We start from the raw sequence: 15,000 nt of genomic DNA on the forward strand, positions 1-15,000 counted from the left end.
GTTGAAGGGAGGAGAGGAGGGGGGAAAGAGGGGGAGGAGGGGAGAAGGGAGGAGAGGAGGGGAAGGAGAAGAGAGGAGAGGAGAGGAGAGGAGAGGGGAAAGGGGAGGGGAGGGCAAGGGAGGGGAGAGGAAGGGAAGGGAGGGGAAGAGAGAAAAGGAGAGGAAATGAGAGAGAACTAGTCAGTAACAACGTTTTTATAGCAAGTTTGCTCCAAGATTTTAGCTATAAGACCTTAAAACCCAAGACCTTAGGAGCCAAAGTCTATAACTCATCGTGGTAGGGGCAGTTTAGAACCACTCAAAATTCCTCTTCATTATCATCTTGTGATTAAGTGAATCCCTTAAAGTCTCCCTTTCACTTTCCCCAATGACTGGTTCCTTTTGAGAATAGATCTTTCAATGCAAAGTACTAACTAAACTGCTAGGAACAAATGCTCCAGTCCTATCGTGAGTGAGTAGGTGCAGGCGGATCCCACAGCCTATATGTAAAGTGTGGCTTGTGCAAAATTAAGAGATAAAAGTCAATCACAAAGTATTGGCTATGCTTTACCTACTAGATATTAAGGAACATGGGGGAGGGGCATGTTTTAGGGGATTTTTGTTTGTTTCTTTGTTTTCTCCTGATTGAATGCATAGTCGATCAATGCTTTCAAGGGACAAAATTAACAATTGTTTTGGGTTCTTCTACAAGCCATGTTCTTTTTAATTCCCAAGACAACAATGGTATTCTATAAGTCAAATATTTGCTCCAAATCATGCAAAAAACTACCTTTCCCAAACATCCTACTTATCCCTGGGAAAGCCCTCAATTTAGCTGCCACCCACCAAGTTTTAAGTAAACTCCTGAACATTTACATTAAATGAAAAAGAGTGTTAGATGTGTTTGGTGCCTCGCACTGCCAGCTTCGGTTCTCCCGTCTCAGCTGCCTTATAAATCACGTAAATAAGTACAACAAACATTTACTGACCGATTCACTAATATGGTGGGCCTGCCAGTCCATCAGTGTGATGACAGTTTGAAGTTAGCCTAGGAAAGCTGAAAGTATGCCATCTGTCAACCCCTGCCTTCCATCAAGTTTAGAGTGGCATATCTTCCCTGGCGTGGTGGCCAAGGGTAGTGGCTTGTAGAACTTTAATGCGACTTCTTTTTGGCTAGCTCAGCATTCTTGAAAAAATAAATAGACTTTTCAGCCTGTGATGGAAAGGGTTAAATAGCACCAATTCATTACTGCTCACAAAAGGATTTATTTTGTTCTCATAAATCAGTTTTATTCCACATTTTTATTTTTCCCCTGGGTGAGCAACTCCAGTTGAAATCAATACAGGTGCAAGTGACACAATCAATCTAGATATTTGACTATGGATTAGAGAGTCCTCAGCTCTGCATTTCAGTCATTTCCTTTCTGATCATCTCCCTGGAGAATTGCATATTCTTATTGGCATCTGTGAGTTATGGATGTGTTTAAAAAGCAGATAATTGTCGTCATCATCATAATCACCCCGTATACCAGCAAAGGAAGCCCCCACATGAGCAGAGACGGAAAGATACAGACTCTGAATATCTCGCTGCCTCATTAAACTGTTGAGATCTCTCCATAGTTTTCTTCAGGTAAGGTCAAGTTTTAAAAATAACAGTTCTCTTTAACAAAAGCCTAGTCACTTGTAGAAACAAACTACATTCTTAGGGCTCTGTGAAGCAAGTGCATAAACCTGTCCAACAGCAGAGGTGTTGTCTATTTTTATACATTTATTTTAGAACTGTACTCCACCAACTTCTCTGGGTTAACAATGAGAAAACAGCTAAGGAAAGTTAAACCTCTCTGAAGGGATTCAAGCTGGTTCTTCTCATTCTATAATTATCCAGGCTGCGAAGACACCATCTGTGGGCCTCAATAGAGAAAGAAAGACAGTCTCACTTTAAATTGCAGAACCAAAATTGATTAAGTTGCTGCTCGAGAGGCCAACATTTATATAGCAGACTCTCTTTGCTTTACAAACAGATTTCTATCTTCTGACCTTTACATTCTCTTGGTACCGTATCAGAGTTGCCATTGTGGCTACTGGTTCATTTCTAAGCCAGTTTCTCGCACAAGTTAGTGGAAGCCCTTAGTAGCTCCCTTAAAAATACCTATAGCAAGGCAGGGGTTTGTTTCCTTCTTGGCTTCTCTTCTGAAATCCAAAGCCAGCCGACAGCAGCTCTGCACTCTCCTCTTGTGGTGGTGATATTCTGGTGGAGCGCAGAATTCTTTCTCTCTTGAAGGTATCTGTACTCTCCTTGGACATTTGAGCTCTCCGATACTTTGTTTTCCAGAAGTGACTGAATGCTAATAAAATTTACTTAATGTAGAAAACGAGGAAAATTCCCACCACTAAATAACGCGGGCTTACAAATGGTGAACTTCCTCTCTGGCCGTTAGGTCATGGGTGGCGTTTTCACGGGAGACAACAGACAAACGTTGAGTCTGTGGAGAGGAAGTACAGGAACAGGAAATTCAGTGTCTCAGCAAGTTTGACCGAAGGTAGAGGTATAGGCACACGGTTCCCCAGGCCCAGATAGGCACGCCAGACAACAGACACTAGAGCAGCCCCTGCGGTATTAGGACACCACTCGGCCACCTTGGACAATCACACCTCTGCTTCTGGAGCCTCCACACACAATCTTAAGGCTTTCTAGAACAATCACAGCCATTGTTTGTCTCCATCAAGATTTGGAATCCAAGATTGGAAACAGCCCATTAACGGGGTGAGGGCCAGAGGCCCTTGATCTTCCCTCCTGGCCTTTCAGTCACAACAGACCAGCAAGCAAAGTCAAATCCTCCTGGGTCAAAGTTCTATTCCTGGCCACTTGAGTCTTGCTGAAGGAGAATCAGAGAATCGCACTATAATGTCTCAGTCTTTTTCTTGGTGGATGCCGCTTACAACGAAACCTTCTGTCACTCTCTTTTTGGTTTTTAGCATCTAACTCATTTCAAATTTTTTTTTTTTTTTACTAAATACTTAATAGGGATTTTTTTTGTTTTGTTTCTATTTCCAGAGTGTCTATGTGATATTTTCTTTTATCTTTTAAGGCTCATATCTCCCCACCCCCCACCCCCCCAAGCTACACAGTTGTTTCGCGGTTTTACTTTCCTTTTTGGTGCCAGGAGTACCCAGCACCCTCTTTCTTCCTGTAGGTGTTTCTTGCTTAATGCCCGGGCAGCTCGGATGCTCTGAACTCAGCCTTCTCTGGCTTTCAGTTTGTCCTGTACTCACATGAACCTTGAATGTTCTCAAAGCCTTGTGCATTCTTTTACGTATCTGCAGCTTGGCAGGATAGGGGAAAGTAGAGATTACAGAAAGAGAACCCTGTGGAATTTAGTTCACACCTAGGCTGTGAATGCTCTGAGGATGCTTCCGCTCTGTGAGCTCCCATCGGGTCCCATGCCTGGACTCTTGTGTTTTCAGCCAATACGAAGATCTACAAGCCAGGCAACTCTAATGGCTTTTGCACCTCTGAGAATACGAAGATCTACAGGACAGCTAGCTCTGGTGGCTTTCGCACCTCTGAGAATACGAAGATCTACAGGACAGCTAGCTCTGGTCACTAGCAGCACTTTGGCTGTTCACTCTTCTGAATGGCAAGGCTAAGCATGTTCTCAGGATTTGCCTTAGTTTCTGTGCATGCTCTGTGAGTAGTGAGCAGTTGGGATGCTCAGCACAGAACCTCATCTGCTTTCACAGTTAGGTGTCAGAGTGACCATTGTTTTCCTTCCCTCTCCCTCCCTCTCTCCTTCCTTCTCTCCCTTATTCCCTCTCTCCCTCCATCCTTCCCTCCCTCCCCCTTCCCTTCCCTTCCTCCACCACTCCCTTTCTCTTCCCACCAACACCATCCTCTTTTTCTTTCTATAGGATCTTTCTGGATAGCCCCGCACCCCTGTATCTCACTTAATAACCCAAGCTGGCCTCAAACTCACAATGGGCCTTATGCCTCAACTTGTTAAACACTGGGATGACAGCATGTGATACCGTGCCTAGCTACTCCGCCCTTCCATGCTCTTCCCCTTTCCATAACTGCCCCATCAGAACCTCCAGCGGCCTTGTTAATGTTATTTTTGTTTTCTTCCCCTGTGGTTAGACATCTGGGAAGGGTGGGTGACTTTTGACAATACTGAATTCATCACCCTTTCCCCATAGACTTTTCAGAGTTCATGACCAATTTCCAATTCTCTCTAGCAAGATAATTTACATGTACATATTTCGAAACTATGTTCACAGACTGGAAGGCATATCAGCAATCTCCAGTTCCTGGGCTCGTGGCTTTGTGAAAAGCCTTCGTCTTATGGTAGTCAAAATCTGTGACTTGCTTCTAACCCATGCAATAGAAGAAAGAATGTGGAATGTGACCTCTGAGCTCACTCGATAAATTTGGAAACCTTCTTGCTGGGTGATGATCTCCGAGGCATTGTAAGAGGCCATACTGAGGAGACAGTCATACTGAGAAGACCCAGTCATATTAGGGAGACTATTATGAGGAGACCCATCTCTATTGGGGAGACCCACTCTACAGGGGGGACTGTCATGGGGAAATCCAGCCATACTTGGGAGACCCAGCTGTATTAGGGAGACAACGCCGTATACTGAGGAGATTTTCAGAGGGAGACAAAGAATCAAAACCCTCACTAACAAGCAGCCAGTGACTGACAGCAGCCTCTAGCCCAGTGCTCGCAAGAAACCAAGACCCTCAGTCCTGGCATCCATCTAGGTCCAAATACAACCAACCTATGCTGAAAAAGCATCTTTAGAACCTAAGAATGTGGCTTCTGCTCCAGCAGCATTTAAATTGCCTGGCTTTTGAGACCTTCAGCTGAGGAGCTGGTAAGGTGTGCTAAGACTTAGGGAGACCACGAGACCCTACACATGGGTGGCTCTGAGTTGCTACTGGTAGCAATCCTGGTTCATGACAACAAGGACCAAGAAGTATAAGAACCCAACAGCTTGGCCCTCAAGAAAACAGATAGAAGTGCTTGGGAAAAAAAAAAAAACATGCAATCCCCACCTGACGCTACCTCCCTAGACAGTTACCATTCTCAAACTGAGGACACGACGCAAGTACAAGTGCTCCCAGTAAAGTCTAAATTCTGAGCATGTTTTGAAACTGTAGTTGGGTGGTGGTTAGTGCTCTGGGGTCAATAATGGCAATAGGATTTTCCAATGATCACAGTGGCACAAAGGGTTAGGCACCTGTGGTGTGTAGGGAAAAGCTGAGCAGGGACTCTACCAGGAAACATTCCTGGTGGTAAAAGTAGCCCTGTGCATGCACTCTTCAGTGGGGAAGCTGGAAACTGCTTTCTGTGACTAGAATTCATTTGCCCAAAGCACCCTTTCATGTGTTCATTTGGAATTTGTTGTCCAAGATGGAGAGAAATCTATCGAAGTAGAAGCAATGAAGTTGACTTTTCAGATTATATAACATAGTTTGACAAAAGCAGATCCCATTTTCTTAATCTCTACGTATTTTAGTAGGCTTTGCATTGAAAGTGGTTTTAGGTTCACAGCGCCATGGAGAACGTCCAGAGCATGGGCTTCAGCTTACGTCTGACGTCACTAACAGAACATCCACCTGGGAAAGCAGGACCGTGGAGCAGAAAGCCATCGGGGTTCTTGTTTCAAACCTGTCTTCCTCTGTTGCCTTGATGAGATGCTGTGTGTGTTTGTTCTATGGGGTAGAAGTGTCACACTGCAGAGTGACTCATTTAAAGAGCAATCAAAGAAGTAGACCTTTTATCTGATGGCAACTAATTAAAATTGCGTTGAATAATCCCAGTAGCAGTCAGAAACAGACCTGTCCTTGGAGGACTAAGTGATTCCCGGGCATGTTCTTTCTTCCTCTTTTGAAATGTTGTGTTGGAAAGAAAAGAGAACAGTGGGCAGAATGTAAAGTGAATAAATAATAAAATAAAATAAAACAAAAGGAAATAAACTTCACATATCTAGACACATGTTAGATTACTGAGTGCAATACTGAACTCCTTAGCACATAAATGTTCTCTTTCAGACTGACAAGTAATTTAAATTCAGTGACTAACTTTAAACACCGTAGGGGGTCACTCTGATTATTTCTTTCTATCTCCAAAATAAAATACTGCTCTTAATATGAAGATGTTATTTTTATAGATCCCAATAAATGTGAGTACATGGTAAAGGGAGGAGGGCAATATGTGGAAGGCTTTGGGTTTAAGGGGATGAAAGGGGAGGGAGAAATGATGTGTATTGTATATAATTAATAATTATGAATTATTGTAGTATACTATCAAAAGATAAAAGTTGTGTGCTAAAGGTACAGGCCGGTTGGCCAAGCACTTGCCTAGCATGCATGGAGCGCTGGATTCTGTCTCCAACATGGCACAAACCAGGCATGTGAATATATACCTGTGGTCCTCAGTAGTGTGGATGTGCAAGCATAAGGGTCACAAGTTCAAGGCCATTGTCAGTGACATCTCAAATTCAAGACTAGCTGGGGTAAATGAAACTTAGCCAAAGAAAGGAAGAGAGCATGGGAGATCTTTCCGTCTTCTGAGATCTTCTTCAATTTCCTTCTTCAGAGACTTGAAGTTCTTGTCACACAGATCTTTTACTTGCTTAGTTAGAGTTACACCAAGGTGTTTTATGTTATTTGTAACTTTTGTGAAGGGTGTTGTTTCCCTAATTTCTTTCTCCACCTGTTTATCCTTTGTGGTGGGACTGATTGCTCTGGCAGCATGTGTATAGTAGAGGATTGCAAAGTTGATCGTCAATGGGAGGAGAGGCCCTTGACCCTGTGAAGGTTGCGTGCCCCAGTGTAGGGGAATTCCAGGGCCAATAAGTAGAAGAGGGTGGGGTAGCAAGCAGGGGGAGGGGGGAGGCAACAGGGGTTTGTTGTTGTTTTTTGGTTTTTTGTTTTTCTTTCTTTTCTTTCTGGAGGGGAAACTGGGAAAGGAGAAATCATATGACATGTAAACAAAGACAATATCTAATAAAAACAAAATAGAAAGGAAGAGAGGGGGAAGAGGTTAAAGGAGAGGAGTGAGGTAAGAGGCACAGGGAGAACAGACTTGCTATGTAGCTTTCAATAAGCATTTTGTGTTGTCACCTGCTTCTCTCCAGGTCAGAGATTGCTGGTCCATATAAGTTACAAAATGAACCCCCAGCGCCTTTGACACCCCCTTCTACTCAAAGACCTATAGAATTACAAGACTGGGAAAATACACTTGATGGGTACAATAATCTAAAACAATATCTCAAAATGTCTGAAAAGTGAAGACGCAGCAGGCACCTCAAAAACCAAGAGCTCAATATGCTAAAATATACAGCTTTTGTAGCTGGAAATTAGTTAACACCTTTTCTACCTGCAGGTCTAATTGGATTCAGACAAGGGCCGGTGCAGAGCGGCACTGGGTGCAACACATGAAATCACCACGACTGAACAAGATTCAGTTTGGTTTGTTCGCTGTCATTTCTCATTAGAATCTCTTTCTGGAGAATGGATTCATGTTGTGCCGTTTTCTGTTCTTGTTACAGTCTCTGTCACATGAATAAGATATCAGGATGTTAATGCCTGCCGTGCTGTACCCGTGTGTGAGGGCACCGCACAACCACGCTGACCTTTGCAATATTATGGACTCTGATTGGTGGTTTGCCTCACCTCCTCCCTACAAGTTAATAAGGCTGTAAAAAGGAAGAGAACAGAAATGGCCAGCCAGTCAAATTATAGAATATTGAAAAGGTCAGAGCGGCACTGCACAGAGGAAAAAATTATGGAATATATGGTGCATTAAAATTTTTGTGACAATGAACATTATGAGAATGAGAAAGGATACCCACTTACGTGATTTCAATCAAGAGAATCCCATAGGATGGTATCCCAGGACAATAACCATCTTTACATCCTGAATCTGACATGCAAAAGCAACACCCACTTACACTGGGTCTTGCTGAACAAAATAATTGCATAGAAAATCTTCTGCCACTAAACAAATGAGTATTGAAGTTTTCTCCCTAGAAAACGTCCATTGACTTGGTTGGGGTTTTAGTGGGTCTTCCTTTCGAAGCAAAGGGCAGCAGGTGAACCTGTTGGTCTGATGTTGAACCTCGTGACATAGAGTTTGGCTATTTCCTCCTCTCTCTGTCTCTGTCTCTTTGTCTCTCTGTCTCTGTCTCTCTATCTCTCTGTCTCTCTCTGTCTCTGTCTCTCTCTTTCTTCCTCTCTCTCTCTCTCTCTCTCTCTCTCTCTCTCTCTCTCTCTTCAGAGTAAAGTAGGAAGATAGAACTAGATGATTTAACATGTCTGAAGATTCCTCAAAATTTGGAATATCCTGAAGTAGCTGGAGCCATGTCTTATTTTGAAAGATGGGTTTTTATTTTTTATATGTACACGTGTTTTGCCTCTATGTGTATCTAGGTACTGTGTCTGTACCTTTGCCTAGTACCTAAGAGGTTAGAAGAAGGTGTCACATCCCTAGGAACTAGTTATAATTACTAGCCACAAAGTTTTTATGTGATTGGGGATCCTGAGAAATGGCTCTGTGATCAGGAGCACATGCCGCCCTTCCAGGGAACGAGACTACAGTTCCCAGTGCCCCCCTCAAGGACCTCAGGACTACCTGCAACTCTAGCTCTGAGAAAACTGATAGCTTCTTCTTACCCTTTGCACATACGTGCATATAACAGCATAGAGAATACACATACACATGAAACAGTAATAGTAATAGGTCAGTTCTAAGATCTATATAAAACTTGTTCCCTCCTTGTGATGTAATATGCTTGTTTCCAGTCCCTGCAGCATGGATGAGAGAGACACAGAAGGAGAAAAAAAAACACCAACTCAGAAATCATGAAGTCAGTGTCATCATAGCTACCTACCACAGTTGTGAAGTTATTGTCATCATAGATACCATGGCGATGGCTGATCACTTACTTTGAAGTTCTTTCATGCATACATTAAAATTTCTCATATAGCAGTAGCCTTCAAAGATAGGTCTTGTTTATATATCAGCTCTGTGTGTGTGTGAGTGATATGTTTATATACTATACTCTTTCTTTATATAGCTAATTTACTAACAGAATAAACATTTTATAGCCTACATCCAGAGTCAAACGCTTTTTCAGTTAGGAAGCCACATGTGGTCCAGCTACTTTTAGAAGCAGAAGAAATGAACTGTGATCATTGCTGTAAGATTACCCTAATTGTTGGGGCCAGAGCAATGGCACAGAAGTTGAGAGCACTGGCTGCTCTTATATAGGACCCAGGTTCCATTCCCATTTCCATTTGGTGGGTCACAACTATCTAGAATTCCAGTTCCAGGATCCAATGCCTTCTTCTGACCTCTATGTGCATCAGACACACACATGGGGCACAGACGAATACAAGTAAAGCACTCATACACATAAAATAAATAAATCTTTAAAAAAACAGCATAACTACGGGTAACTAATTCAGCTGGTGGTTCTCAGATTTCACTGTGTCGATGAACCAACACGTCCAGTGATTTCTGCTTCCTGTACTGATCTCCTCACTCGGTAGGTTTGAGTGGAACTCGGTCATGTGCATTTTTATGAAACGTCTCTAAATGACTCCAATGTGGGCGAACCATTGATTATTGCTAAAAACAGCCCATTCTGCAAAGAGTCTGACTCTCCCGGCTGGTCTTGAAGTCCAGTGCCTCGTGTTAAGATAGATCAGTGTGGATCGGAGAGGCTCTGCTAAACATCACAAGGACTGGGGTTCAGAGTATGGCAAACTCTGGCTCCCAAACACAGAAACTTACCGGGACCCACACTCCCACGGTTACACTCACAGAGCATGGGCAGTCCGAGGGAGACCCAACAGGAAGGGAGGGCGGGGCGGTGGTGGACTGCTCATCACCTCAGGCTTCGCTGGCTTAGCTTTTTGAGACTGGCCAAAGCAGACCCACCTGTCCGGCCTACAGGAAACCATTTATTAATAAAATGTTTACAAGCAGAAGAAAACCCTAAAGCGCAGCTCAGTCCAGAGGCGCAATGCAGGGCTGTGCATTTTAACAACCCACTCCTTTTATCTGGGAGCCCAGAGTCATCAGGGTGAAAGAGAGAAGAGAGCATGGGGTGGCGGGATGGAGAAGGCGCTCTAATCTGTGGGTCCACATCGGGTTTTGAACGGAGGACTTTTGAGCTTCATGGAGAGTGCAAATCTTGGCCTTCACTCTCAGTTCTCTGAACTGAACCATGCATTTGTTGAGGCACGAGGGAAGATCGCACTCACTCGGCTGCATGGCTCCTGAAGATACACGTGTGCAATTTTTTTTTTTTTTTGAGCTGAGCAAAATGGTTATATAATTGCTTCCTTCTCATAATTATTGAGTAATTATATACTTCTTATAATTACTCAGTAATCATTGTTCTATAGCTAGAAACTAACGTTACAACTAATTGTATAATTACCATGTATTAATGTTGTTATATGGCAAACTTAAGGTAAAGTGGTACTTAATATATTTCTCTCTGCCATGCCATTTTCGGAGCTCCTGACAGGGTCTCTTTAACAGTTCAAAAAATTGCTTTCAATATGAATAAACAAACCTAATGCAAGGAGGACACTTTCCCCAGTGTTTTGAGCATAGATACTTACTCTTGCGTTCACACCTGGCTAGAAATAGGTAAAATTATGCTCTTATGTCATAATTGGAGAATTTTCTCGGTGTTTTACAATTCTCAATCTTTTATACGATGTGCAAATTACACAACTTCCTTGCCAGATGAGCATCTGTCTGGGTCTCGGTAGGATAAAGTGACCTTTCTGGAATTTTACAGCTAAGCTTGTGACGGCAGCCGCCTTCATTTTAGCCATTCGTAAAAATGCTTCCAAAGACCTGGGCATCCTGGGACTCGAAGCTGTGCCGATGCTAACCCCTGATCACCCTGAGACAATGGCCAGACAGTACCTGCAGACCCTCTTAGTAGACTTCTCGGGTACAGGGCCCACACCTTATGCTTTTGAGGAGCGCCAAAATCTCCTTGCATACACTTGGCACTCAGAGGTCTTCAGTCAAGCCACATAGCCACGGAGAACCTCAGAAGGATCCAATGGCACAATTCAGAAGGAAACTCAAATGGAGTGAAGCACTTAAAGTTTAGAACTCTGTGGTCACCGCGTTGCATATGTGGCAGAATAGAGTTCCTAGTTCCATCTCAGACTTGGCATTCCTCCATAAACTTAGAATACTTCTTTATTGAAAATGAATAGCAACTGCACTTCCCAGGATTCTGGTCCATTGACAGTGTTATTCTCTCTGGAATAGCCATCCCTTTGGTTGTACCAATTTTAAGACCAAAATGACAAATTATCATGTGGTCTTCAAAATTTCTTGTGGTCATAGAAGACACTTAACTATTCATACATGGTCAAAATAAAAATTTCAGCTACTTCCTTCAACCATAAATTATTATACATATGTATAAATAACTTTAAAGATAGTTTTGTATAGGCTTAATCTTATATATCCCACCAGTGTTACATGAAATGGCCACACCTAAGCAGTTATCATACTCCTGTTAGTCTTAGAATTTGGAATATTATAAGGTGATCTGTGTTGGTCACAATTGAACAACACCAGATTTTAATTGAGCAGCAATATATTTTGATGGTTAGCACATAAGTTAATAGCCACTGGGGAAACAGGATGCCAGGTGCTCACATCTTAAGGACGTGCCAGTTTTCTTGCATTTCTTTTGTAGGTATAAGTTGTACAGATCACATTTGTCTCTCGGGTGTGAATTGCATGGATTACATTTGTCTTGCAGGTGTGAATTGAATGGATTACATTTGCCTGTGAGTGTGAGTTGTATGGATTACATATGTCTTGTGGGTGTGAATTCCATGGATTACATGTGTCTTGTGGGTGTGAATTCCATGGACTGCATTTGTCTTGAGGATGTGTGAATTTTATGGATTACATATGTCTTGTGAGTGTGAATTCCATGGATTACATGTGTCTTGTGGGTGTGAATTCCACAGACTTGCATTTGTCTTGAGGATGTATGAATTGTATGGATTACATAGCAAAACAGGAGCGGCAATCCATATTGTCCTCTCATTGTAATGAGAGAGCCCGGTAGATTCGTTCCCAGGCTGTTGATCAGACTGTATACATTGACGGGCCACACACATGGAATACTTCTCAGCTATGTGCACATTATGCTCAGGAGCCCAAGAACACCAAATAACAGGCGGTTTTGAGCGGATACTTTATGCTGGATGCAGGAAGGAGAGATCTCAGCTGACATGGCAGTACTACGGTGACAATCACCACCTCGAGCTCACAGATCAAAGCAAGGTACTCAGAGACATTGGGCATCTTGGGAGAAGTCACACAGCTTACAAAGAAAGCTAAGCACAGGTTCTAAGCCTGGGCCTCTCCGACAGTCAGCAGGCATTCTTTCCTTTGCGCTTTGGCTAAGACCTGTGAGAATATAGTTTTATAAATGTTTTATATGTGGCCATTTCATGAAACATGAAACCAACCGGAGAAAATACTCAGGCCATTGCAGAAGATATCTGCTGAGTGTCATTTTCTTCTTCAATCAGCAGGTGACAACTACACCCTTCTCCGTGGTTCCAAAACCATCCACAGCAGCGAAGGAAACAGGCTCTGGGTGCTGGTGGACGGACTGGTTCCCTGCTCGCACTACACCGTCCAAGTGAATGCCTCCAACAGTCGAGGGAGCGTGCTCAGTGACCTCGTCTCTGTCGAAATGCCTCCCGGGGGTGAGTCTGTGAAGTCTATTGTTGGCTTTCTGATTTTAAACAGGAGGCCCAGGAACTGAGAGGCTCAGCTTTGCATGTTTAGGACATTTTCGTGTTTGAAAACTCCTTATTGATATTCTCTGATTACTTTAACGAGTCTGATTTTTTTTTTACTGTGTGTGTATCTGTATACACAGATATCACTGATGTCCATATCTTAAGAACATTAGTAAATTTTTTTGTTTGTTGTTTGTTTTTGTTTGTTTTCTCATTTCTTCAACTTGCTAGATTTTGTTAAACCTTTTCAGTGTTGGCAGCACACGCGGAAGGAGACAGGAGCATTGGTCCTCAGGGATGGCTGGAGAATTGTGGAAAGGTACAACCCCTTTGCAGAACATATTGGCACTAGCAGTTTTAAAATATGGGTCCTCCTGTAAGGGGCAGAGAGTGGCTATTACAGTCAGACTCTTCATTCGCACTCAGTGTAAACACTTCATTCCAGCAAACACTCTGTCCTCCTTCCTATGTGAAACCCAATGCATTCTAGGTATGTTTATTTTAAATATTTCTATTCAAAATTGGTGCAGTTTGGAACAACTGTAATTATTGATCTTAGATGGGCAGTCAGCTCTATCCCACGCCCTAACTACTTGTGAAGTCTAAGGGCTAAGAAGAAATCTCCCCCTCAGTCTGATAGTCATAGATCCTGAAGAGAACACACATCCAAAGGAATGAGACATTCAACTGAGGCTTGGAAATGCGGGCTTTCAGAAAATACTTCAGGAGAGTAACCAAGGAGATCTCGTGTTTGCCCTGCAGCCAGACTTCCTGGCATTGAAGAAGCCTAACCAACTAGGCGCTCCTTGTATGCCATGTACTCCAATATAGATTGTCCTCCGTTTATGGCAATGTAACTTGAATTCACAAAGAAGCCCATTTCATACACTGTCCATGGTGTAGTTGAGCCTGTGTTCTAATACGTTCTTTTCTGTATGTGATAATGACTCAGTTAAAATAGCCCATGCTTGTTGCTCACACAGTACACACACAGGGGTGTGTTTCTCAATACAAGGATCAATGTAACAGAGAAATAAGCCATTGCTGTATGAGGTGTGGGGCTGAGCTGAGACCCACTGTGAACTGAGACTCTTCGGAGGTTTGCCCCATCTGGGATCAGTGTAAGCAATGAAAGGAAGTGCCCAGAGGTCCCGATTTGAGAGGCGACCCTCCACCCAAAGATGAAGCAGTATCTTTGGAGACAGAGCGTTTGCCACTTTATTGCCACCACCAGGACTTCCCTTCTCCCATCGTTAGGTTGTTGTTGATCACAATTAGGAAACTTATTGCTTCGAAATGATCTCTTTTATGACCTTGTGGCAGTTTAAAGGTGACACCTCATTGATTAAATAGGTTTTAGTTCATGCTTCCTTTTACTTAATGAGCTGAAAACGGATTATCATGATTTACACATAAAAATCATGCCGAAAAGCATGTGGCATTCAGTGGAATATGTGTGTTTAAGTAGAATTAAATTAGTGCTGAGAGTTATTAAAGAAGTCTTGCATGCCTTCCAGCGAGCCCCGCTTCATACCGAAGTGGGCAGTAAATGACGCAGCAGGCAGGAGGGAACCAACTGGCAGAGGCACTTCTGTGCTTTCGTTGCTCTCCAGTTGTGTTTGGTGGGTGCAGCCACTGCCACATCTCTGCTTTCGGTGGCCCACGGTCTATGGTGATGCCGAGTTCCCAGTGTCTTTCTATGCTGGATGTGAGGTTTGTAACAAAGTAGCCTGAGCTATGGTTTCTTTTCAGATACATAAAAAAATATCATTATAGGAAGTTTAGGGAGTTGGGAGGATGCCGATGGCTTTCCTTTACCTAGGGATTGGCTATAAAATACTACCTGGGGAGAGGGAGGTGGCTCAGCATGTGAAAAGGGAAAATGCCATTGGTTTTCCTTTCCCTAAGGTTGGCTATCAAATATTACCTGGCAGGCAGGGCTGGAGGAGTGGCTCATCATGTGTGAGTGCTTAGTGCAGAACCGTGAGGACCTGTGCTTGATTAGTCAGCTTCCATGTAAAAGCTTGCGCGCATGCCTAAAACCCCAGTGCCTGGATGTGGAATGCGAGGCAGTAGATACATCTAACTGACCGCTTACCCTAGTACAAAAGAGTAAGACCAAGGCTCAACAAACGATTCTGACTCAGGGAAATAAAGGGGAGAAGGTTGTAGCGAGATACCAATGTCCTCTTCTTGTCTCCACACAG

The 15,000-nt window shown here is 43.2% G+C and overlaps 1 protein-coding gene across 1 annotated transcript in view; it reads left to right on the top strand.

Annotated features, from left to right (window-relative positions):
• Ush2a (usherin) overlaps positions 1-15,000 on the top strand; it is a 689,504-nt gene that overhangs the window by 390,080 nt on the left and 284,424 nt on the right. The window contains 1 exon segment of the mRNA XM_031338301.1: positions 12,578-12,757. Coding sequence (XP_031194161.1) covers positions 12,578-12,757 — 180 coding nt within the window.

Source organism: Mastomys coucha, unplaced genomic scaffold (genome assembly GCF_008632895.1).
Source record: "Mastomys coucha isolate ucsf_1 unplaced genomic scaffold, UCSF_Mcou_1 pScaffold1, whole genome shotgun sequence".
Taxonomy (NCBI): Eukaryota; Metazoa; Chordata; class Mammalia; order Rodentia; family Muridae; genus Mastomys; species Mastomys coucha.